At 38.3% G+C, this 25,585-nt stretch overlaps 1 protein-coding gene across 1 annotated transcript; it reads left to right on the top strand.

Annotated features, from left to right (window-relative positions):
- Nucleotides 1-39: 39 nt before the first annotated feature.
- Nucleotides 40-25,585, top strand: CHP1 (calcineurin like EF-hand protein 1). The gene is made up of 7 exons (XM_039323897.1): nt 40-215; nt 8,028-8,100; nt 15,001-15,081; nt 15,743-15,870; nt 21,297-21,358; nt 22,714-22,836; nt 24,101-25,585. Exons 1-7 carry the CDS (start codon nt 149-151, stop codon nt 24,152-24,154), a joined length of 588 nt encoding a protein of 195 aa, XP_039179831.1. The 5' UTR covers nt 40-148; the 3' UTR covers nt 24,155-25,585.

Here is a 25,585-nt window from a genome sequence, read left to right as displayed (position 1 = left end):
GAAGCTGCGGATGATAAAGAGGGGGCGTCGCGCGTTCTGTCAGTTGCATCGCAGGACTTCGTGCGACGTCTGCGCAGCTGATTGGTTCCGGCGCCGGCTCTAGGCCAAGCGACTGGAGCTTTCCTTGACGGTTCGTGAAGCGGCTGCGATGGGCTCTCGGGCGTCTACGCTGCTTAGGGACGAGGAGATCGAGGAGATCAAGAAGGAGACGGGCTGTGAGTACCGATAGAAACAATTAGTGGCGGCAACGCCGGCCGATGCAAGGCGCTGACCTTCGCCTTTGGGATTCTGGCCGGGCGAATTTGCTTTCCTTCGTGGTTGAATAGCTTTCACTGCCCCGACACGAGCCCTTCCGCGTTTTCCTCGGACGGAGGGGGCCGGATTGAGCGAGGTGGCGCTGATGATTTATGCCGGTCATGACCATCACTCCGCTCGAAGCCCTTCCACGGGTCTCTGGGTCACCTTGGCTAAGTGCGGCGGGGCTACCCAGCTGCCTCTCCCGCTCCCTAGCCTGCGCCCTTTGCTCGACAAGGGCCGGTATCGGTCGTCTGAGTCGGCGCGACCCACAGCATCCAAAAGCCCTGCTCATACGGAACAACGAAGTGCCTTCGTATGCCTTATGACACAGGACACCGGGAGAGCTTGGCATTTGGGGAAACGATCCTCTTTTGCCCCACTTGGGAGACGGCTAGAGGACTGTGTTAAAATGCATCCCCGGGCCTTGAGTCGGCAGAAAAGTTATGCCGGCAGGAAATTGGTGGCTCTGATGGTCATTCCCTATTTTGCTTCAGTGGCAGGTCTTGCTGAATGGGACTGTCCTTGCCATTTTCATGTAGTAAAACAAGTTAAGAAAACCAATTGGTGGATCCCTCTTGCTTCATTTCCTGCTTTATCAAGTGTCGCCTGCCTGTGGGAAAAACAATCGGTGATCACTTTCCTTAATAGGGAGAGGAGCAGGATTGTGCAAATATAGGTGGGTGCTTTAAACAGTGAGTTTCACACCAATTAAATTGCCCAACTACCGGGTCCTAGGCATGGGAGTATTTTGAACCTGTAAAGTTTCAGTCAAATCAATTCTAACCACAAGACTTGAAAGAGCACTACACCTGTGTCCAAAAATAGCCTACCTGGCAAGTCACAGGTGCAGAGAGGAGGCTCACAGCAAAGCAGGAGGGAATTCTTCTGGTGCTTCTGCTCAGAACAACCTCACTTCTTGCCTGGGGCTTGTTATCAGATAATTTCTAAATATGGGCTACTGAAAGATCAAGCCAAGAGATTGGAGACAGAGCAGATGGCTGGCATAAGAATGAAAAAAATGGTACTGCTCAGGAAAAGATAAGCCACATAAGAAGGAATTGGGGGAACTGTCTGAGAAAGTTGTAAATGTGGAAATTGCCTGAGGATGACCTGGAAGCCAAGGACAAATTGAGATGAAAAAAAGTATGAGAAAAGATTAATGTTTTCATACATGCCCTGTATAAAGGTGCTGTGATGATTTTGTATATAGGGCATTTCCAGCAATTTAAAGTGGACAGAGTGGAAGATAGGAATGGCCAATGAGAACATGAACATCCAGTAATCTCCATGCAATGCCTCTTTTTCCTCTCGGCAGACCCAATCCATTTGTAATTGCTTTGGATTTCTGGGCTGGGTTCCAAGCAATGGAGGGGGAAAAGTCTCCCTATCCCAGCAAATAAGGGAAAGGTCTGATGCAATGATAGTAAGCCAAAAGAATGCTGCGGCTTCCATGTTCTTTTTGCCTTCTGATGTGAGGAGCCTGGAATTCAGAAAGGGGTGTCTGCCAGACATTTCCTTTCTTTCAACCCTCCCCATATGAAAGTTCTGGTGATAAACAACAATAAAGTTGTAATTAAAATGACTTTCTGTGCAACAAAGAACATTGTGTTCTCTCAAAGGGAATTCAAGTCCTGTTTTGTAAGCACAGGTCTAATTTTTTTTTTTCTAAAGAGGATTACATTCTTGTATATAAGGATCTTGTGTGAGATCCCACAAATGTTTGGAAAAAATCAGTCAAGTATCACATGTACAGATGCCTCTACAGAAGTCAGGTGTCCAGTCTCTTTCAAGCCAAAATCGCATTAGGAAACAGAATAAAGGAAAAGGGACAAGGTTACAGCAGGCCTAGGTAACTAATAAGAGCTGAGCAGATCTTAGCTTTAACAAAATTGTCAAAGCACATTGTCTTTGAAGTTTTCCACGTAGTGCCCATAGCAAAAATTGGGTTGAGAAAAGGAAGAAAACACAACTTTAAAATTGGAATAATTAAGTATGGTTTTAAGCTGTCTCATCTGTGGCCTGGGAATGAAAGGAAGACAGTATCACGAGGATATATATATATCAAGATATATTCATGCTGTGGGTAAGAGGACATGAGGATGAGCCGTTTGTTATACAGATGCCAAATTATATTTATATGAACACCCCCTCCTACTATGAAAAAGTAGTCCCCCTTGCAGCCAAAGGATATATTATTTTCCATGTAACAAAAAAGTAATCTTTTTCTATTTGGTGTTCTATTTCAATTCTTTATTATGTTATTAGAGCAAGTATAGCAGTTCAGTTACTCATCTAGTCATTTTAGAATAATGGAATGTGATGTCATGGGAACAATTCTGGAAGGTTTTTAAAATTTGTGGGTTTTGTTTTTTGACATACAGTAGCAGCCTATTTAAAATATGTAGACATCTATGAACATAGCTGTAAATCATTCTCCCATTGCTGAATTGCTGTCACTTGAGGATTTTTCATTGTTTAAGACTCATATATAAATGCCATTTTGCTTAATTTGTAACATTGGATAAGTATTCAAATTATTTTAACTTTTTGTTAGGATTTTTATGCTGCTTTATTATAAGCATTGATGAACGTTTTAAAAATATTTCTGTCTATTGTTTGGTAATGATAATGGAGCATATTGGGAGGAGAATAATTCACTGTTATTACTGCATTGATTCATTAGTTAATCATTAAGGATAGATTTGTGCTTCTTACTGTTTTGTGCATATTTTACCTTTGTTAAGAGCATTAATTGTCACTGTGTGATATCCTGATCTTTTTAAAATGACAAATATAGAGCTACCAATTGAAAATGGATATTTATATGAAGTACTTTTTCTTAGATTGTATGCAATGTTGTAATAATTTATAACCAAGTTCTAACAGAATAGTTTCATGAGTACATACTGAGAAGTAAATACCATAGAATTTAGTTATATTTTAGTCACACCACAACAATATATTAATCTTACATGTTCTTTCATTTCTATTTCTCCTTCATAGAATTGGATCTATTACTATGTGAATCTTGTTTTTTATATACGTAAAATGCATGCATGCTATTGGCATGTTATTTGTAATTATAATTTATCCTTGACATATCCTGGAGTAGCACAATTAGAAAAAATAATTTAGAATTTTTACCTTTGCCTATCCTCTCATAATTTTCTTGAGTGCAATGAGAGGTTTTAGCATGGTTTTAATAACTGTACCTTTGTACCTCTAATTTAAAATATGCTGCAGTCTTTATCTTATGAAGATGAACAACCTGATAACATTGTAATTTTCTTTTTATAGTTAAAGAAGTAAAGCTAAAAGAGCAAGTTGTCTGGGGCTTCCTATTAGTTTTGTGGAAGAGCTGGGTCCTAATGTGGATTGTCTGTTATCAAAAAGAGTGGGGTTTATTAGGCGACGTCATTTAATAATAGAGGAAAGAAGAGTTAGATAGTTTGAAGTTACTTGCAAATGTTTAGTATTTTGTGCATGTATGTGTGTTTGGTCTGATACAGTTTTATGTTAGAGGAGCCAAGCTAGCGCTTGAATGTACGAACTGCCATACTGAATTAGACAAAGGTGTTTATAATACAGATTGTTATTCCAACTGTTACTTCTAACTTGAGACCTAAAAGTTGTGTTCCTCAGTAGTTGAAGACTGTTAATTAAGTGAAATACTACCTGGGTTATTAAATATCAATGATGATAGCTAACTTATAGTTACTGAGTAATATAGGATTGCTTTGTCATAAAAATATTAAAACTCAAAACAATGAATTTATAAGTCAATAGTGTCCTTGTATAATAAAGACTGATACCAGCCTCTGTGCTGAGGTGTATGAACAGGGACAATTCTCTGTTACTGTACTTAGGATATCAAAAACAGAATCAATATGTGACACTTTGGTGTTCGTTGAAGTGGGTATATCTGTTGCTTAATTGATAATGGGGTAGATTAAAATAATATTTTTAGGGGTTCCATATGCAGTCAGATTGTATTTGCAGCAGTTTCAGTGTTGATCTTGTTTCAGAACACTAATTAGACTACCTGTTCATTTTTTAATCTTAATTTCTCCTCACCTGCTCTCACAAACTAATTTTCATACTATTTTCCTCCTCCTTAACACTTCCCTTCTAAACCCTTTCTCAGGGACCTATTTTAATAGGAGTCCTTGGGATCAAGAATGCTAAATCTCATTATGGTACAAAAGTTCACAGCAGACAATTCAATTTTCTCAAGATGTTGAACTTCCTGGTTGTGCAGGCGATAAGTTTATCAACAATTGACTGCTTGTGTGTTTAGCGTGTCTTTTCTCCAGTTCTTAACTACAGCAAATGTTAGAGTAATTCTTTGAAAATGTTTAGTATATTTCGTTGTAAAAAAATATACTTCAGTTATCATAGGGATATTAAATCAGTACAGATAAATTAGCAGTAGAGTAGAAAAATCTTCTAAAAACTTGGAAATTTAGAAGATGTTGCAAATTCTCATCAAAAATGTGATACATTTGGTTGTTATGCAATAAAAGATTTATTATTTCTTTATTTTAATTTTTAAATAACAGCGTTTTTCACTACAATAGAAAATGATCAAGAAACTTTAGGAGCTGGGAATGTAGTCTTTTCATTAACAGTTTGAAAACTAGGGACTGGATAAGTAATAAGATACAGGTGATTGACTAGGTAAGGGATCTTGGCATAATGGTTGATCATTGAATATTTGACCAGTGTTATTACATAAAAAAACCTAATTCTATATTCAAGGTCACTAGGAAAGAAATTTTCTACATTATGAGATCTAAGGTTAAAGATTATGGCTCAGGACAGGAATTCACATAGTGCTTACAGTGTGATTATTATGATGATAAAATTGAAGGAAGGAATATCAGTTTGGTCTAGTGGTTGAGGCCACCAGGCTAAAAACCAGGAGATTGTGGATTCTAATCCCATACAATGGTTGTGTGCTATTGAGAGACCTATTCAATGATGGGTAGTTATATAAATTTGCTGAATAAATAAAATTTATAAAATTTATAAAAAATGACACTTGGGTCAGGACTACCTTTATTGTAACTTCTATAGTAAGAAAATCTTGCAAATCTGATTATGCTTCCCCCCCTCCCTTTATCTTCCTATCACTTAGGGAGGGGCCTGTCTGAGATATTTACTCACACTCATTTATTGGCATGGCCCGGAGGCCCCTCTTAACTGACTGTTGCTCTTCCTTCTGTCCTTCAAGGCCATTCTCCATTCCCTCTACATACGTACCTCTCTTTAATCTCCTAGACCAGAGGTAGGCAACCTTGGCTCTTTTATGACTCATGGACTTCAACTCCCAGAATTCTTGAGCCAGCATAGCTGGCTAAGGAATTCTGGGAGTTGAAGTCCACGAGTCATAAAAGAGCCAAGGTTGCCTACCCCTGTCCTAGACGAAAAGTGTGATATAAAGCTATAACTTAATTACAATTAAGTATTTCACACAGTGTATAGTCAAACTGTCAACACTGAACATATACTGCTGTTTTTAAAAGATGGTAAGGAAATTCATAGATAGGACTATGTCATTATGGAAATATATTGCCTCTAGGATCAGAAACAATATCTTAGTACAAGTTACTTGGGAACTGGGAGTTGGTTGGCATATAAATTTAATAAAGTAAACCAAAGAGACAGGTAATTAAAAAGTATGACATATGAATGAATGAATGAGTGAATAAATGAATGAATGAGTGAATAAATGAGTGAATAAATGAGTGGAAGAGTGTTGCATCTTGTGGATTTCCTGTAAGCACCCTTTTGGTCTCCTTAACATAGTTAATTTTGTCACTGTCATTCATCTGGAACTGTCAGAACCTTTGCTATTGAAACTAAAGAACCAGCACAATCATTTAACAAGTAACTACTGGTAAGCTGCCAGTTCTTGGAAGTTGTTTAGTCAATGTTAGAGGTTTTCCTGTTGATTTAGCATATATCTATGGACACAGCAATCATTTTTCAAATTGGCACATAATGGTTGCCTATATATTATTCATAGATATTTTGATATGATTTGAGTAGACAGAATAGAGAAGATGAATGGAGCGTTCATGGAATGGATATAATGCTAATCCTTTAGTAATAGAAGCCTTTTGAATCTATCAAAGATGTTTTTATAATGCCAAAATAGAATATAAAAGAGTTATAATAATAATAATGATAATAAAGTTGGAAGGGACCTTGCAGGTCATCTAGTTCAACGCCCTGCTCAGGCAGGAAACCCTACACCATTTCGGACAAATGGCTGTCCAGTCTCTTCTTAAAAACTTCCAGTGTTGGAGCATTCACCGCTTCTGGAGGCAGGTTGTTCCACTGGTTAATTGTTCTAACTGTCAGGAAGTTTCTCCTTAGTTCTAGGTTGCTTCTCTCCTTGATTAGTTTCCACCCGTTACTTCTTGTCCTGCCTTCAGGCACTTTGGAGAATACCTTGACTCCCTCTTCTTTGTGGCAGCCCCTGAGATATTGGAACACTGCTATCATGTCCCCCCTCTGTTAACTGCATAGTTTGACTTCAGTTACCTTTTATCTGATAATCTGGATTGGAGGAACATTGTTAGGGCAATGTCTTACGTGAAGGTTCAGAGGAAAGAGAACTACTGTAACTATAAATGGTTTGAAGATTATATTAGTATCCAATAGCATGATCAAGAGGCTCTTTTCTACTGAGAATGAAAGAGTCATGCAAAGTGAAAAGCCAGTATGAGCCGCCTGGCCCAGACAAGGTGATTTCCTCTGCCTCCAGCAGAGCAAACTGCCTCAAATGCTAGTTGCCTAAAGGTAGCCATGCAAAAGACTCGAACTGAATGAGGGGAAGGAGGATATATTCTGCAATTCTACATTTAAAATCTAAAGCATACTGTATATCGATTGTGACTTTGTGTTCATACATACAAACACACACACACACACACACACACACACACACACACACACATACCTGATTGTTTTCCTTTCCTCCATGCTACCACAATACACTGCCAAAATCTAAGGTAGCCAACCATAGGAAAGGATTTTGCAGATGTGCAAGAATTGCAAGTGAGAGGAGAAAGTCCTATTCTTTTGGTATATCAGCTCGATAGGTAGTTCCCACCCAGGTTTTTTTTTTTTTTAGTTAATGTTCCCTTCCTTTTGTAGGTCAAAACATTTTCTGAAATTCTAATAGCCTTCTGCTTGTTGAAGAATGGCTTCTTCATCATAATTTTATTTATAAACAATGTTTATACATAGTAAAAAAGCACTGTTTCTGGGCAGCAGTGATTGGTTCAAGGAAAGGCTACTGTACTTTTGTGTAAATTTCCTGAAAGAAAGCAATGTGGTGTCTTCAACGGAGTTCCATTTATAAGGAATAAAACTAAGCCAAAGGAGTCATTTCCAAATCAATATAGCAGCTAAGGAAGGGAGAGTATATTTTGAATCCTATGCTTTACTGACCAGGAAGAGTGAAGAAAATATTAGGAATCATAGAACTTCCAAATTTGTCTTGATAATAATGCTTTCAGACATGGATTGCAAACATGTTTTTTAAAGTAACACCCGGTATTCATTAGCTTTATGTTCTGCAAGAGCAATTTTAAGTTTTCTTTGTTAAATTTGGAACAATACAAAATCCAAGTTCCAAATTACTGTAAAATAACTCTTTATCGGATTAATTGTTGGTATTTATGTTTAACTTAAGCCTCATTTCTTTGTTTTCTCTCCAGTTTCTCATAGTCAGATTACTCGTCTATACAGTCGGTTTACTAGCCTGGACAAAGGAGAGAATGGTACCCTAAGGTATGTACTCTTAGTCAATTATTCTCTTAACTTTCCAATTATGCAAATGGTCTTTGTCATTTCTCTCCCAAATTTTTCTGCTGTTTTTCTCTTCCACCTTTCCCAGAATTAGAGCCTTCTCCAAAGAGCTAAACCAGGGGTCTTCAAACTTGGCCCTTTTATGACTTGTGGACTTCAACTCCCAGAATTCCTCAGCCAGCGTGCCTGGCTGAGGAATTCTGGGAGTTGAAGTCCACAAGTCATAAAAGGGCCAAGTTTGAAGACCCCTGAGCTAAGCCCTTGCATAATGTGGCCAAATTATCGTAAATTGAACCTGGTTATTTGTGTCTTGAGTGATTTGTTCAGTGATCCATTTGTTTCATTTTCTTGGCTGTCCATGGTATTCTTAGCAGTTTTCTTCAAAAACATTGATATTCTTTCCATCCTGCGTCTTCAAAGTCCAACTTTATGTGGTGAAATTTCCAGTCAGAATGGGGGAAGATGTGAAGAGGTTGGCTAGCTAGAGTCCTTGCATGGAGGAAGTGACACAGACCTGATCTCCCCCCAAATCCCTGAAACTCTTATCTGGCTGTCCCCAAGAGAAAGCAGTCAGTCTGGCGAGATTCTTGCAAGGAAGTGAGCAAGAATAAAGACGCAACTCTGATCAGCTCAGGGTGGTTGTTTTGTTTCCTTGCGTTTGACACTTTCAATTCCACTAAGTGTCACAAGGAATACTATTTGCTTGCAATATTCTAATCTTTGCAGGTACAGACATATTACAACAACTTTTCCAGAGCTTTCATGGTTGGTCTGCCAAGTGATGCACTGCAGTATATTTCTTGACTGTTTGTTTCTTTATGTTTGTTGACTGTTTGTTTCTTTTATGGTTACTTGAAAATGAAGAAGATTTTACATAAAACTAGGCTTTTTATTTCAAACATTTTTACCTTACTGTGGAGCAAAAGCATTTAAGCTGAATCGTAATAATTAAATAGCAGTTTCAAACTTAATCCACTGGTGGGAACAAGAACATTCCTATTTTTGTAAAAAAAAATTTTTTTTTACCAAATCTCCTCCAAATGCCTCATTTCATCATTTTTGCCCCTTCCGACTAGCATTCCAAAATAGCTTGCAAATTTCAAAGATATCTATATTCTTAATACACATAGCCTGTGAACAACAAGGCATTTTAGTTATGGTAAAATCTACTGTAGGAGTAAAAAAAAAAAATCTCCATAAATTTTTACAAGGAGAAAAATCTTCCTTTACTGAAAATTGTAATGAGAAGAGGCAAAAATAGTATTTTAGTTTAGTCTGGAAGTATGTTGATCATCTCATGCCCCAGAATTGCCAATCTAATATTTTGTGGACTAAAGTGTATTGTATCATACTGAAACCTGCTCTTTTAAAATGAGATGTGCTACTATTTGTAGAGCCGTGATGGAGCACTGCAGGCTAATTCTGCTGCTGATTACCAGCAGTTCTGCAGTTTGATTCTCATCAGCTCAAGGTTGATTCAGCCTTCCATCCTTCCGAGGTTGGTAAAATGAGAACCAAGATTGTTGAGGCCAACATGTTGACTCTGTAAACTACTCAGAGAGGGTTGTAAAAGCTCTATGAAGCAGTATATAAATCTAAATGCTATTGCTATTGCAATATACAGAATTCAGACTTGCTAATGTAATATAATGTAATATTGGAATCAGGTGAAAAAAACAAAATTCAAATCCTTTTAATTAGATCCTGTGAGGGATTTAATTTAATGAGACAGACAGACAGACAGACATAAGGAGGATCTGGCTGAGCTGTTCTCTGAGGTTTTTTTCCTCCCTATCTTCTGTCATCTGAGCTTTGATAATCATATTTTCAAATCCCTTATACAAATGTTGAACAGTGCAACAGAACTTTGTGGCATGCCACTCAACTCTTTCCACAGCTCAATTGATTAACATTTTTGGGATATGATTATTTAGTAAGCTCCATTCACTGAATGATTGTCTATCTAAGACTTTATCATATTTGCTATTATAATCTTATGGAAGAATTTGATTTTGCAGAAGACAAAATACTCTGTGCCCACCACATTGGCACCACTTGCACAGTCAGCTCTTTCTCCTGGGTCATATCTAATAAGAAAAAGTGAAGGAAAGAGTATCTGTGTCCCAGCTTCTTCACTCTCATAGCTTGTCTTTTGTTTCCCTATAGATTATTAGAAAGGGATATTTTCAGTATGCTTAAAAAATCTTGGGATTTTCTATCACAACCCAAGAAGCCACTACACCTCTCATAACAGACTCCCCAACCAATGGATTGATTATAGAGAATGAATATTAGATAATTTCTAAAATAAATTTAAATTCTTCAAAAATAGGAGAATTAAACTTTCCATGTATGTGGGTTTGTTGATTGTGTTAACAACTTCATATTCTTTTAAACTGCTATCATTGCTAAGATTCAAAAGGAAAACAAGTTAATGTAATGGTTTTCCTCGTGATTATTTTATTCAAAATGTATATGAGGTGTTAATGTTTACAAATGAATACTATTTCATTATAAATAAATAAATAATACAGTATGGTGGCTTTACGTGGATTAAGTAAAATTTACTTTAAATTAAACAAAAATTCTACTGATTTCATGGACACATGCAAGTAGTTTTTATAGCAGTGTGGAAGCTATTTCCCATTTCCTTCCTAGATCTAGAGTGTTTTTCCAGTCTATCCTACCCTCTGTTATTTTCTGATATTCTCTCTAAGTCTCAATCTACTCAGGCTAGTTTAGTTTTCAAGATAAAGCTAGATTGCTAAATGCTGCCATCTAAGTGGGATTTTTTTATACGTATTATACCTGTTTATTTCAGTAAATTAAAATTATATATGTAGTAAGTGTCCCTATCATGCAAATTGCTCAACAGTGTTTAGTTGTACAGGTTATTCCACACTGAGCTATGGGAAGGTGTGGCATAATTTATACCTTTCCTATGGAAAACAATAGTTATATCTGGTTGTGATGAAAATGTCATATGAGGGCTTTTATTGCAATATCTCATAGTCTTTTATGCCAAGAGATAATTTTGCTATTTTTATAAATTATTGGTTATTTTGAGTCTGGGAGACACTTAATGAAATCTGAAAGAAACTTAATATTTAATATTTGAACATTGAAACACTAATTCACAATGACCATTATTTTAGTTTTGATTAATTCAGAAATGTGTATGGCAAGTAATACTTATGGCAACAAAATTTTGTATTTGGCATCCTCTGTGCCTCTAACTCTGTGCAGTTAGAATGCAATCCTGTATGGTCCACCATTCTGACGAATGCAAGTTATTGTTTGTAGATAATTTTTATGTTGAAATGTTTTTGTTGATTCATTGGAATAAATATTACTTTATTTTGCCAAATGGAGAACTAATCATTATCTGAATTCTTATGATCTAGATCTCATACTTCTTTCATTCCCCCAGATGGGGTGAGGCAGTAGCTGCAGAAGCTTACATAACAAGCTTATCTAAGTTCTGTTTGGAACTTTACATATGAGCAGAATGTGTTGTGCAGTGGCACTTCCAATTCATTGAGATTGCATTTATTGATAATCCTTATTGTATTACTATTTTAATACTTAGAATGTTACTGACTTTGAAATATTTTATGTGTAATATATATTGGGAAATTGTTTACTAAAGGACATGCTTGTCTATTACTTGTCTATTGAGACTCTAGGAAGAGTGCAGAGAAGAGTAACAAAAATAATTAGGCTAAAACATATAAAGAATGGTTGCTGGAACTGGGTATGTCTAGTTTAATGAAAAGAAGTGACATGATAGCAGTGTTCCAATATCTCAGGAGTTTCCACAAAGAAGAGGGAGTCAAGCTATTCTCCAGAGGACCTGAGGGCAGGACAAGACGCAATGGATCGAAATTAATCAAGGAGAGAAGCAACCTAAAACAAAGAAGGAATTTCCTGACAGTTAGAACAATTAATCAGTGGAACAAGCTGCCTCCAGAAGTTGTGAATGCTCCAACACTGAAAGTTTTTAAGAAGAGACTGGACAGTCATTTGTCTGAAATGGTATAAGGTTTCCTGCCTGAGCAGGGGGTTGGACTAGATGACCTCCAAGATCCCTGCCAACTCTGTTACTCTGTTCGATTTGATTGAATTTTTTCAACATTCTTTTCCATAAAATATCTAATTTAAACTAAGTACTTCTTTTTTTTGCTTTTTCATCCTTATCACAACAGATATATATTTCTTTTCCTTCTACCTTAAGAAGTTGATATCTGCCTTCTCCTTAGTCACCATTATGCCAAATAATGGTTATAAATTAGTAAGGTATCTCTTCATGTTTCCTAGCGTTATCCCTAATTTTTATTTTTCTTCATGATCTGTTCTGAATGATAGCAATTAAAACTAAATATTCAAGATTGCTTCAAAAGACAAATGTTCTTGGGTAGAGCTTACCTGATAATGTTGCTTTGGCATATAAGCAGAAGAAACGAACATTTCCTGTAAATTCCAACCTAATCCAGTATAAGAAGGTTTAATTAAAATGAGACTTGCATTTCAGTATTCATTTACTTTTATGACTGTGCAGGTTTTCTAGTTAACATTCCTGGCAAATAATATTCCTCTCATGGGTAAAATGGCATGTTTAAAAGTGATTGACAATGACAAAAATAGATTTTTTAAAAAAGTGTAGTTAAAATGAGGTTAATGTTCAACCTAAAGCTCAGCTATAAAACATACAATATAGAGACAGATACCCTCTGTTTAAATTTTAAAAGCTGAATCTGAACAAAAAGGAATAAAAAGCTGAGGAGCTTATATATATTATATATAATACAATAATATTTTGTATTGTATATAATATACGATAATATATAATACATTAGATTCTAATATTGTTGTGCTATAAGTTTTGGTTTTCAACTTTGTAAATCACCAAGAATCACATGTGTGAGACAGGTGGCTATAGAAATTGAACAATAAACCAATAAATAGAGTTAAATTAGTTAATTTTGCACAGGTAGATCATCCATCATCAGATTGTACAATTAGATATGGTTGGATGAGTGAGATTCATTGCTAGATATATGCTATACTGGAGACTTTTGCACAATGACATTCCAGTTTAAATGTCCATTCATAAATCTATTGGAGAATATTCAGATAAAAACGAAGTCTTAAGTGTTTTCTAGAATAGCTACCGGTACTAGCTATTTGATTTTTATTTTATTTTAGGATAGGATTCAGGGAGTAGTACTTTGGATTCACAGACAGAAAAGTACCTTGCATCATATGAGAGCGCTCATGTAGACATGTGGACTCTTTCTGTGACTCACAAATGAAGATAAATAATACGTGTCCCAGGATAATGTTGCAGGATCCAGTCTGAGTTCAGTCTTTTGTCTGTGACTTCTTAAAGTAATGAGGCTTTTCCTAACACATGATGCTTTCTTTTTGCAACTGCATCAAGAGCCCAGAAAAAGATCCATTTGGTTTAAGGAGTTGGAGGGAGGTGTCTGAAATATCTTATTGGCCTTATTGGATATAAAAGTGAAAAAAGGGTTCTTAAAATAATGCTCTTGTTTCCCTTAGCAATGGGCAAAGTAGCACTTGACTTGAATTTTCAGTGTAAATAATTGAGTTATCAGGTTGCAATCTTTCTTTAGTAAATCTTTATATAACAGTGTATAGTACTACACTGGGAAATGATAAGTTGGCACGCTCCAGACTTTTTTTCTTTTTTTCAAGTGCATTTAGACTTGAAGAAGTGATTTTTGTCTGTCATTCTAAATGATATAATCTTTAAAATTATATAATAAATATATAATTGCAGAAGTATACATTATAAGAAACTAGAATACTGTAGATTACTATACCTTTAAATGTTTGTAAAATATTTTGATTAATGGAGCTTTCTTTTTCATAGAATAGTTTTGAGTAGATATAGTTAGTGCAAAAAGTTTGGTACACAAAGATATGAAGCTTTTAAAAATGATAACAAAGTTGAAGCAAAAGTAACTGAGCATGGTGGGTTTTTTTTTAAAATGTGCTCTTGGCTTTTGCTGAAAGGTGTTAATGGAGATGGCTATCAACTCTACAACGAACCGGGCTGCAGCCATCCTGCTCGTTCTAGGTTGCCACATGAATGGGAGGGGGTGCAGAGTATCTTTGCTAGTCTAAGCAATTCTGTGTCCTGTGGGAACCAAGGTCATTCTATCAGTTAGGTTAAAGGGTTGGGCATTTTGTTAGAAAGCCTGCCAAACTATTCTATTGGGGAACGTGGATGATTGCATAGTGCTGGGGTGGGACGTTTGACTTTGTAATAGTGTAACTCTTTGGATGGAATTTCAGACTTGGTTTCACTTTTAATCATGCTGATATTTTGTATCCAATAAACATGTTCTTTGAGGAAGCTTCTAGCCTTGGAGTTTATTTGACTCTAATTATCACAATCATGACAATGGTATTTGAACAAAAAAGTAAGATTAAGAGTGGATATATGGTGCAAAACAAAGATATAGATAAGTGATTGGGTATTAAATAGGTAGCAACATGAAAGTTAATCTAAAAATGACCATCTTGCATTTCTTTGAAGATGGACCTTCTTATAAACTTACTTTGTAGTTTTATTGTAGTAGAAATTGCTCATTAATGTAGATTTTTTACTTGGTAAAAAAGTGAGCTAATGGGAAAGCTAAAAGATTCCAAATTAAAGAAAGTATCATATTATTCATTTCAAAATCACAACAGTACAAATACATAGATATTTTATTAAACTTGGTTCAATATTTCATGATTTCACAGCACTGATTATTAACTTGTAGTGCTATAAGCACTCAACATATACTAAATTAAATGGATACTTTCAATTACCTTGGTTAAGAGCTGACATTCATTTATTTGATATTGTAGCCGTGAAGACTTTCAACGCATTCCAGAGCTTGCTATTAACCCACTGGGGGACAGGATTATCAATGCTTTTTTCTCAGAAGGGTAAGTTCTATGTTATTTGAGTTCAATTGATTCCATGACGATGCTACTACAATATATTTAGATGGATAGACTTAAAAGATAATCTGTAAGGTTTCAGATTAAAGACTTGATCTTCAATATTATCTGGATTAAATTCAAATCAGTAGCGTCTGTAATCTTCAACTGCCGCCAATTGCACAGGTTCAAAAGCAGCAGCAGTTAAATATCCCGATACTTGAGATTTCTGTTAAGATTCTAAATTGCTATATCTAAGGTAGCATTTGTAAAATGTAGCATTGTGTCATTGTTTGATAATACATTGTTGCACTATAAGACTTCCCTATGTACCCTAAAATCTATTCCAGAGAGTTAGAGAGACATTTTGGAACAGCTTTTAAAAATCTATGTGGTAGGGTGCAGGGGAGAAGGAAACATGTAACTGGATAATGAAACCTTGATTATTTGCTAATTAAGACTATCCTCCTGATTTAGAGAGAGGAAGAAATTTGCTATAGCAGTTCACTACTGTTTGGTTGAACAAGCGCTTACCTTGAATTTCTAGCCATTGAAAAGAAAATTAGAATAATATGGAATGTTACATAAAAAATAGCAATAATTCATTGTTCATATTTATTTGAAGCATTGTTAAAATAATCTAACAATCAGTATTGTATGCATGTAGAGAAGATCAGGTGAATTTCCGTGGATTCATGAGAACTTTGGCCCACTTCCGACCCATTGAAGATAATGAAAAAAACAAAGACCAGAATGGGCCAGAACCTCTTAACAGCCGGAGCAACAAATTGCACTGTAAGACATTTTTTAATGGTAATTCACACAAACTGCATTGTATTATACTTCATGGATTTCATTTTAAGATTTGCCCACCTTTCTTTGGTCTTTAAACGACTTTCTCGTGTCTGATATTTTGTAACCTTCAATTGTGTAAAATGTGCTTCATATGACAAAACGTGGGTAACACAGGAACCTCAAAAAGATTCCAGAATGCTGGAACCCTTTACTCCTGAGGGAGTGAAATTTGCTGCTTCAGCAACAGTATGCTGCTGCTGTTCATGCTGCTGCCGTCAGCCATAGTCATATGTTCCCCATTTTCAATACTCCTGATAGCTTCCCACAACTTCCCACAACAAACCAGAAGGAACTAATATGATTGCTGATGCTTCTACACTCCTTGCCACCTTCCCACTAGCAAAGTCTTTGATTATGGGAAACTTGCAGTCTTTTCAAAAACCTTTGGAAGGCTTCCAGGCTGTGTGCAATTTGGACAAGGGTACATGGGGCCTTGAGAAGAAGGCCTGGTGTATCCAGCAGCTGCCTCATGAAGGGCCCTGCTGGGCACATCTTATCAGCAGTGGGAGAAAGAAGACAGCAAAGGTTATTTGGGATGGCAGAGCAAGCAGGGTAAGCCCAGTGTGGGGCCAACAGAGGCGGCAGAGTGCAGGGCAGACAAAAGGCAACAGATAGAGGGAGATAGGCAGAAAGGAAGAATTTATTTATTAAATTTGTTTGCTACCCATCTCCCGGCGAGCTCCGGCGGGCTGGACACAGGTGCAAGGGGGCCTGGCCTTCTCCCTCAGTTGAAGGCTTCAAGCCTGCCCTCAGGCAGAAAGGAGTTGGCCAGGAGCAGGAGCAGGAGATACCTTTTGCATAGAGAATGAAAGTTTCTGAGGTCCGTGATTTGGCACAACTTCAAACACTCGTGCAAGATCACGGACTCCAGAAACTTCCATTCTCGGCGCAAAAAACATTTCCAAGCCAACTGTCCTCTCCTTCAAAGGGAAAGAAACCGCGGCAGAGAGGAGTTTTGCAAAGTAAGTGAATCCGTCGTGGCAGGAAGGCAGGGGGAAGCAGTTGTGAGGAGTTGGGTGGGAATAGGGTGAATGTTGCAGTGCCATTGAAGTCACTCGTCAGGGTGAACGATTGCCGTGGTGCTGCAATATTCGTAACTTCGGGACTTGTTTGTAAGCACTGGGGGGTGCTCATCACGTAACTTCGAACAAACATTAAGTGAACGATCATAACTCGGGGATTACCTGTACCTTGCCCTCTTTCTACAGTTCTTGCCTAATAATTCTGTTTTCTCAGTCCTGGCAGTTTTGGACAGTACTCACTGATAAGTCTCTGTTGTTTGTTCTCTATTAGCTCTTATCAAGTCACTTTGCTTTGTCTTATTTTATGGAAATATCTCCTCAAAATTCCTATTATGATACCTTTGCACAATCATATAATGCCCGTGCTCAATTACAGATATCCCAAAGCTTTTGGGGCCCATGGTCATGGAAATGTGAAAAGCTGCAATGTTTCTCAGAATAGTTATTATGGGGCATGGCTACTTAAAGAAGACAAGTAACTTTCCAAGAAAGTAAATGCAAAACAGAAAATTAGGTCTGAGGCTAAGAGATAATCCATTACTTTTCTTTCTTCTTTTTCATCCTACCCATAGCAATCCTTGCTTTCCTCTATCTCTTCCTAAAGTCATAATGTTTTGCATGCTTATTTGATCAATTTCAATGAAGTTAGTGAGATTTAATTCTGGTATATAATTCTCACATAAAATTTAACATTTTTGCTTGGTTCACTAGCATCTGTCTTTCTCGCATGGCGTATCCCAAACCAAAAGGAAAGAAGCAGTCTTTCCTCCTTTCCGCACAATTCTTCCTAGATGTTACAGGAAATAAAAGGGGTGTGAGAGCAGATAGAGAGGGAGAAGAAGTATGCCGGGAGGGCAGAAGAAAGAGGGAAGGAGTCTTATATTTTGAATTTTTTTATTTGTTCAATTTCTACAGCTGCTCGGCTCACTCAATGACTTTGGGAGGCTTATAGTTCATAAAATATATTATTCCAGCAATTAGAAGGTTTGGATATATAAAATACGATATTTATGAGTGGCCATTTCTACTATACAGTAATATTCTTCTGTGGATAATATGAAAGTATAGAGTACTATACAATTTAATTATTCTATGCTTTGATATTATCCACTGAATAATATTACTGTAATGTAATATTCAAAGTATATCAAAGTATATAGTAAATAAATTGAAGACCTTATCAAAATTGCTGCTGTCTATTTCATCAGAATCAATATAAATATTGGGCATTTATTAAACTTTTAATTCAGCAACTTAATTTATTCTGAAAGCTGAAATTTTCCTTTTGAAGATTTCATTGAATGTGTTTATATAATCACCCTGTAAATGTATGTTTATGACAAAACCTTATGCTGACATTTAACAATGTAAATTAAATATAAATTTTCATTGGAGAAATATAGATCTGTATTCATTATCGTGTTTACATAGATGTAATGTCCATTAGCAACATTTAAAGATTAAATGTCATCGCTCGGAAGTCCCTGAGCCCTCGTGGGATTCCTGCCCCGGAGGTTGTTGGGTGTGAGTCCCTCCTATTGAAGTTGGGTTCGCAGGTTCAGTTGGGCTTGCTGCTGACGTACCTACCTCCCAGCTGCGTTGCAACAGCCCTGCCTGCGTTGCTGGAGTCAGTAGCCGGGTTGGCGGTGGAGTTCCCCAGACTTATAGTACTGGGGGACTTTAACCTGCCATCACTCGGTGATCGCTCAGAGGCGGCGCAGGAGTTCATGGCTTCCATGGCAACCATGGACCTGACCCAGGTAATTCAGGATCCAACTCATAGGGGTGGTCACACACTCGACCTTGTGTTTCTCTCGGGGCAATGGAGACATGATCTGGAATTAAGGAGAATAGAGATCTCGCCCTTGTCATGGACAGATCATTTCCTATTGAGGCTGGACTTCAGAGCATCACTCCCCCATCGCAGGGAGAGGGAGCCGACTAGGTGGTTCCGCCCCAGGCGCCTAATAGACCCAGATCGGTTCCAGGAGGAGCTTGGGGAAATACCTGACTCCCTTGTCCACAACTCGTCCGGGTCCCTGGTTGCGGCCTGGAATGAGGCGGCGTCCGGGGCCCTGGATCGAATTGCGCCTTTGCGACCTCTCTGTGGTGGTGGTCCCCGGAGGGCGCCTTGGTTTACTGAGGAGCTCCGGGAGATGAAGCGCCACAAGAGACGTCTAGAGCGACGTTGGAGGACCAGTAACTCTGAATCTGACCGATCACTATTAAGAGCCTATATTAGGACTTATTTAGTGGCGATAAGGGCGGCAAAGCATGTTCACTTTTCCGCACTTATTGCGTCCGCAGAATCTCGCCCGGCCGCCTCGTTTAGGGTGACCCGCTCCCTTCTTAAAGTGGAGGAGGCGGAGGAACCCTTGCAGGGGAGAGCTGAGGAGTTTGTTCAGTTTCTGTCGGACAAAATCGCTCAGATTCAGAGAGACCTGGACTCCGACTGGGCAGTGCCAGCCGAGTTGCCAGGGGCTGGTCTTAGTCATGTTATCTGGAGCGAGTTTGAGCCTGTGACCCCTGATGAAGTGGACAAGGCCGTGAGGGCAATGAATGCCGCCACCTGTTTATTGGACCCGTGCCCCTCCTGGCTGGTTTCTGCCAGTAGGGAGGTGACACGAGGCTGGCTCCAGGCGATAATCAACACCTCCTTGATGGAAGGGTCTTTCCCGCAACCTTTAAAGGAAGCGGTGGTGAGGCCCCTCCTCAAGAAGCCTTCCCTGGACCCAGCTGTTTTGAAGAACTTTCGTCCCGTCTCCAACCTCCCCTTTGTGGGGAAGGTTGTAGAGAAGGTGGTGGCGTCTCAACTCTTGCGATCCTTGGATGAAACCAATTATCTGGACCCTTTTCAATTTGGTTTCAGGCCCGGCTATAGCACTGAGACTGCTTTGGTCGCACTGACCGATGACCTCTGGCGAGCCCGGGATAGGGGTTATTCCTCTATCCTGGTGCTTCTTGACCTCTCAGCGGCTTTCGATACCATCGACCATGGTATCCTTCTGCATCGTTTCGGAGAGATGGGGGTGGGCGGCACCGTACTGCGGTGGTTCTCCTCCTACCTCTCTGACAGGTCGCAGTTGGTGTTGGCGGGTGGACAGAGATCGACCCCTAGGCGCCTCGATTGTGGGGTGCCTCAGGGCTCGGTCCTGTCCCCCCTCCTTTTTAACATCTACATGAAACCGCTGGGTGAGATCATTCGGCGATACGGGGTGAGGTATCATCAGTACGCTGATGATACCCAATTGTATATCTCCACCCCGTGTCCTTTCAGTGAAGCAGTCGACGTGATGTGCCGGTGCCTGGAAGATGTGAGGGTCTGGATGGGGGTGAACAGGCTTAGACTCAACCCTGACAAGACCGAGTGGCTCTGGGTCTTGCCTCCCAAAGGCCAACTGGATGGTCCATTTTTAGTCCTGGGGGGGGCAAATTTACCTCCCTCAGTGCAGGCACGCAACTTGGGTGTCCTCCTGGACTCACAGCTAAATCTGGAACAACATCTATCGGCTGTGACCAGGGGGACCTTTGCACAGGTTCGCCTAGTGCACCAGTTGCGGCCTTATTTGGACCGGGAGGCTTTACTCACAGTCACTCATGCCCTTGTCACCTCAAGACTGGATTACTGTAACGCGCTCTACATGGGGCTACCCTTGAAGGGCGTTCGGAGGCTGCAGTTGGTTCAGAACGCAGCTGCGAGAGCGATTGTGGGTGCGCCAAGGTACGCCCACGTGTCACCTATCCTCCGCGAGCTGCACTGGCTTCCTGTGGGTCTCCGGACGCAATTCAAGGTATTGGTTATCACCTTTAAAGCCCTTCATGGCATAGGGCCAGGTTACTTACAGGACCGCATACTGCCGCACAGTTCCCAGAGACCGGTGAGGTCCCATAGATTGGGCTCCTTCAGGTCCCGTCGGCCAGACAATGTTGGCTGGTGGGCCCGTGGGGAAGGGCCTTTTCTGTGGTGGCTCCGACCTGGTGGAATCAACTTCCCCCCAAGGTTCGAACTACTCCCACCCTGCCGGCCTTTAAGAAAGCTGTTAAAACTCTCCTGTTCCGGCAGGCCTGGGGCTGATGTCCTCGGCGGGCCGGGATATGATCGGACTCGCGGTATGACTGGATTATTTTATTTTATTGTTTTATGACTGTTTTTAACTTTGTACGCCGCCCTGAGTCCTTTGGGATTGGGCGGCATATAAATATTTGTAAATAAATAAATAAATAAATAGAATGCCTTTATATTATGATCCTGTATATGGGTCTGAATCCATACTGATTATGTGATGTAGCTTGTATGTGGCAGATGTAGCAAAGATGCTAATCTTGTTTCATTTTATTTTCTAGTTGCTTTTCAATTATATGACTTGGATAAAGATGATAAAATTTCTCGAGATGAATTGCTTCAGGTAGAGTAAAATTGCATAATCTATAAATAACTTTAATCTGATTGAAATTACTTTCTTATTTTATCTTTTAAAAAAAGTTTTGTACCTCTAAGTCAGGGGTGTCAAACTCGCAACGTTACGTGACATGTCACGACGTATCGTGACTTTTTTTCCATTGCCGGCAGTTTGACACCCTGCTCTAAGTGATCATTATTAATGGATGAGATTGAATGGTAACTAAACATGCAACATTTGTCACTGGGGCATTTCTATATTTATTTTTCAATGTGGTATTGCACATTATAGTAGAGTCAATAGGAGAATGGGAGAAAAGTGCAATGTACATAAAGGTCTATTTGCAACCACAACTGTGCCTGGAATTTTCGTCATCAGTCATTGCAATTGTTATCATGTAACCTGACTTGATTTTATGACTATTTTTATGATAGTCAGTAAGCATGCCACTGTGGTTAAGAAAAACACTTGGTCAGTAAGCGAATCTAGCATATCCAATGGATGTTTTTGCCAAAAAAAACGTCAAAAACATCCCAAATGGCGGTCATGTAATTCTGGGATGATGCGAACCAGTTGTAAATATGAGCTGGTTGCCAAACACCCAAAATGCACTCACCTAATGTCTGGGGCACGGTTACAACAGTGTAATTTTGAGGATGGGTTGTAAATAACTATTTCTGAGTCCATCGTAACTTGAAATGGTCATTAAGCGACCAGTATAGAGTTGGGCAAGTATTACCAGTATAGTAGTTGGGTTCTACCTACCTCTTGTTTCTTTTGGAATTCCTTCTCACATTTTTAGTCTGGTAAAGTCATGTTTATAATTTTGATTTTGTAATTTCCCTTTGTTTTTGAATTTTTTTCATTTTTTTCTGAAACTGTTCTAAAGATTTTGCATAGTTATTCTTAGGTAAAAGGCTTCTGCTAATTATTGTTTGTGGATAAGGAAATGGTGAAATCCATTTCTCTGTATTATAAGTAGTGTACTACCCTCCAGATATGCTAATTCCCACCTGCTGTAGCTTGGGTGGTGAAAAATGAGAAATGCAAGTTGTCCACTTCATTCATTGTGCCTACACTAACTACTTTTGAGAATTGTGTCTAAGCATTGGAAAGTTTATTTTATAAGTATTACCTTGATTGAATTTAAATGACTTATTTTTGAAATATCGGATTCTATTGATGGTATCAAATGGATGTGGGCTGATGTCCTTTCATCTAGAAATGAGCTTTTCATGTTCTACTTAAATTTATGGGTGGTAGGCGGCCTTCCAAGCAATGAGATTGATAGACTCTTTCTAATGTTTGAATTTAAAACAAAATCTACTTTCTCATTGTCCTTGAACTTTTGTCCATTACAGGTCTTGCGGATGATGGTTGGTGTAAATATCTCTGATGAACAACTTGGTAGTATTGCTGATAGAACAATCCAGGAGGCTGATCAAGATGGTGACAGTGCAATCTCCTTTGCAGAGTTTGTAAAAGTTAGTGACAACTTTCAAATCAGTAGATCTGAAGTGTTAAGAGTATATCTGCCATTCTGTTTTATGACAGTTGGAAAAACATTTTCATCTAAAGGTTGTCCAGATTGTTTTTCCCCCCCCTGTTGTTGTTGTTAATTGCGAAGTCGTGTCCGACCCATCGCGATCCCATGGACAAAGTTCCTCCAGGTCTTCCTGTCCTCTACCATCTTCTGGAGTCCATTTAAATTTACACCTACTGCTTCAGTGACTCCATCCAGCCATCTCATTCTCTGTCGTCCCCTTCTTCTATTGCCCTCAATCTTTCCCAGCATTAGGCCATTCTCCAGTGAGTCCTTCCTTCTCATTAGGTGGCCAAAGTATTTGAGTTTCAACTTCAGGATCTGGCCTTCTAAAGAGCAGTCGGGGTTGATCTCTTCTAGGACTGACCGGTTTGAACGCCTTGCAGTCCAAGGGACTCGCAGGAGTCTTCTCCAGCACCATAGTTCAAAGGCCTCAATTCTTTTGCGCTCAGCCTTTCTTGTGGTCCAACTTTCACAGCCATACATTGCAACTGGGAAAACCATGGCCTGGACTATACGCACTTTTGTTGGCAGGGTGATGTCTCTGCTTTTTAGAATGCTGTCTAGATTTGCCATAGCTTTTCCTCCCCCTACATACTATTAATACTTGGCCACATTTATTTTACTATTTATTTATTTTTATACAGTGCCTATTTCCTACAGTTCAAGGTGGATATCAATAGCACAACAAATATAGAAAAGATATATAAAGAAATCATAGCCAGCTAACTAAGGCATCTTTGTATACTAAGAACATTTAGGATAGCAGTCTTTTTCTGGATGATTTAGAAGGTATTTAGATGGGATGTTACCTATGAATTCTGGGTCCCAAGAGAACACCATCTGTAGAGACCACGGACTCAGTCCTTCTCAGTTGCTGTCCTGCTTCTTCAAAATAAAGTTCCCTGAAAATTTCAGGCCAGTCCTGATCCTCCTGAGATGTCAAAAAGCAATGAAAAGTTATTTATTTTCAGCTACTCTTTGCAAATCCAGTGTAATGAACTCTCTTGTGGACAGATTGGATAAATTTTATGGGCTGTTCTTTAGTTCTGTCTCTAATTGGGATTAAAAAATACATGCATTTATGCAGAGCGTAAGAAACATTTCCAGTGAGAAAAACACAAGGATCCCTCTGTAGAATAGCAAGATTAAACATGATGAAATAAAACTGGAATATTCTAACTGTGTTCTTTTTTTTTTTACAGGTTTTGGAAAAAGTGGATGTAGAACAAAAAATGAGTATTCGATTTCTTCACTGATGAAACAAGGGCAGTTTATGTTATCCTAATATTTAAAAAAATACAGCTTATTTTATTCACTTTACTCCCGAGTGTTGCTATTGGTGCATGTGAGGTGTGTCTCCAAACTTTTCCTAATTTGTCCATCAATAAGAACATTCCTTCTGCATCAGAACAAAGGAACGTGGCTGCAATGCAGCTTGGAAATTGAGCAGTGACGTGGCCTTTTCCTCAGCTCTTGAATGAATTCCTGACCATAAATTGATTTCTCCTCATGTACTATGATCTGTAACATTTTACACACTTCTAATGAGAAATAGAAGAAGGCAAATCCCACTGAAGAGCTGAGAACTGTTCAAACAAAACACCTGATTTAATAGTATTATATGTTGTAATAGCAGCAACTGCTTCTCCCCCTTCCCTTGATTTCATTTAAATAGATGTTTGTCAGTCTCTTTAAAACTTTTAAAAGTAAGAATAACAAGGCCAATAGCTAAAATGGTTATAGCCTCCCAAATGTGTCAAATGTTATTGTCCACAGGAAAGTCGGACATCTGCCAAGAATGTAATTTGCAATGTAGTTCACTAGTATAGACTACTGAGTAGAAAGCTTTTCTGTTCGCTCTCTCTGAATTGCTTTTTGTGGATGTATTTGATCTAAAATACTTGTGCTTTTTATTATTTGTTGTTAAGGAAATATTTGCAGTATATTTCTACAGCATAACTGTAATGAAAGTCATCTTTGTGCTACTGTCTTTATTAATACTGATTATCCTATATGAGCCTATTTGAATTTTTAGCTTTCCAATATGCATGTCAAAGCTCAGACTGGAGAAATCAGCAGAAACAGAAAAGTTTGTAGGAAAATCTGTTGATTTTGTTTTTGTACCTGTATTGACAGATTAAATAACATATTTCCAAAATCTCAATACAAAATCAGAATGGATGAATACAATACAATGAACACAATAAATAAATTCTCTAGGTAAGTTGCCTTTAGTGTAGTAAACTAATAGCACTAATTATAACTTGACTAAAAAAAATTATATAATTTTTTTGCAGTGTTTGCTAAATTCTAGTAAGAAGCACTGCTCAAATGCTCCTGTTTCCCCTAATGTCAAATGCATTTGTATTTAATTTATCTAAATCTTGTACAATTCAGTGATCTTTCTGAAATATTATTTTACATGTTGCAAAGAGAAATTGATGCTTTTGCAGATCAATAATTTTACTAAGAGAAACATCCAGGGAACAATAACAACAATTCTCTCAAAGAAAAATATCTTGATTCATATAACACAAACATTTTATAAAGAAAATATAATACCAAGATACAGAATTTTATGGATGAAATGTACATATTTTCAAATAACCTTTCTTCCTTTGCCTGTGTACTTGTAATAAAATCTGTTGTATTCAACAATCCATAAATAAAACCTTAAATCTAGAGTC

This window comes from Crotalus tigris, unplaced genomic scaffold, assembly GCF_016545835.1.
Source record: "Crotalus tigris isolate CLP2741 ecotype Arizona unplaced genomic scaffold, ASM1654583v1 scf7180000024286.1529876, whole genome shotgun sequence".
NCBI lineage: Eukaryota > Metazoa > Chordata > Lepidosauria > Squamata > Viperidae > Crotalus > Crotalus tigris.
This window is presented reverse-complemented; position numbering and strand designations above follow the sequence as displayed.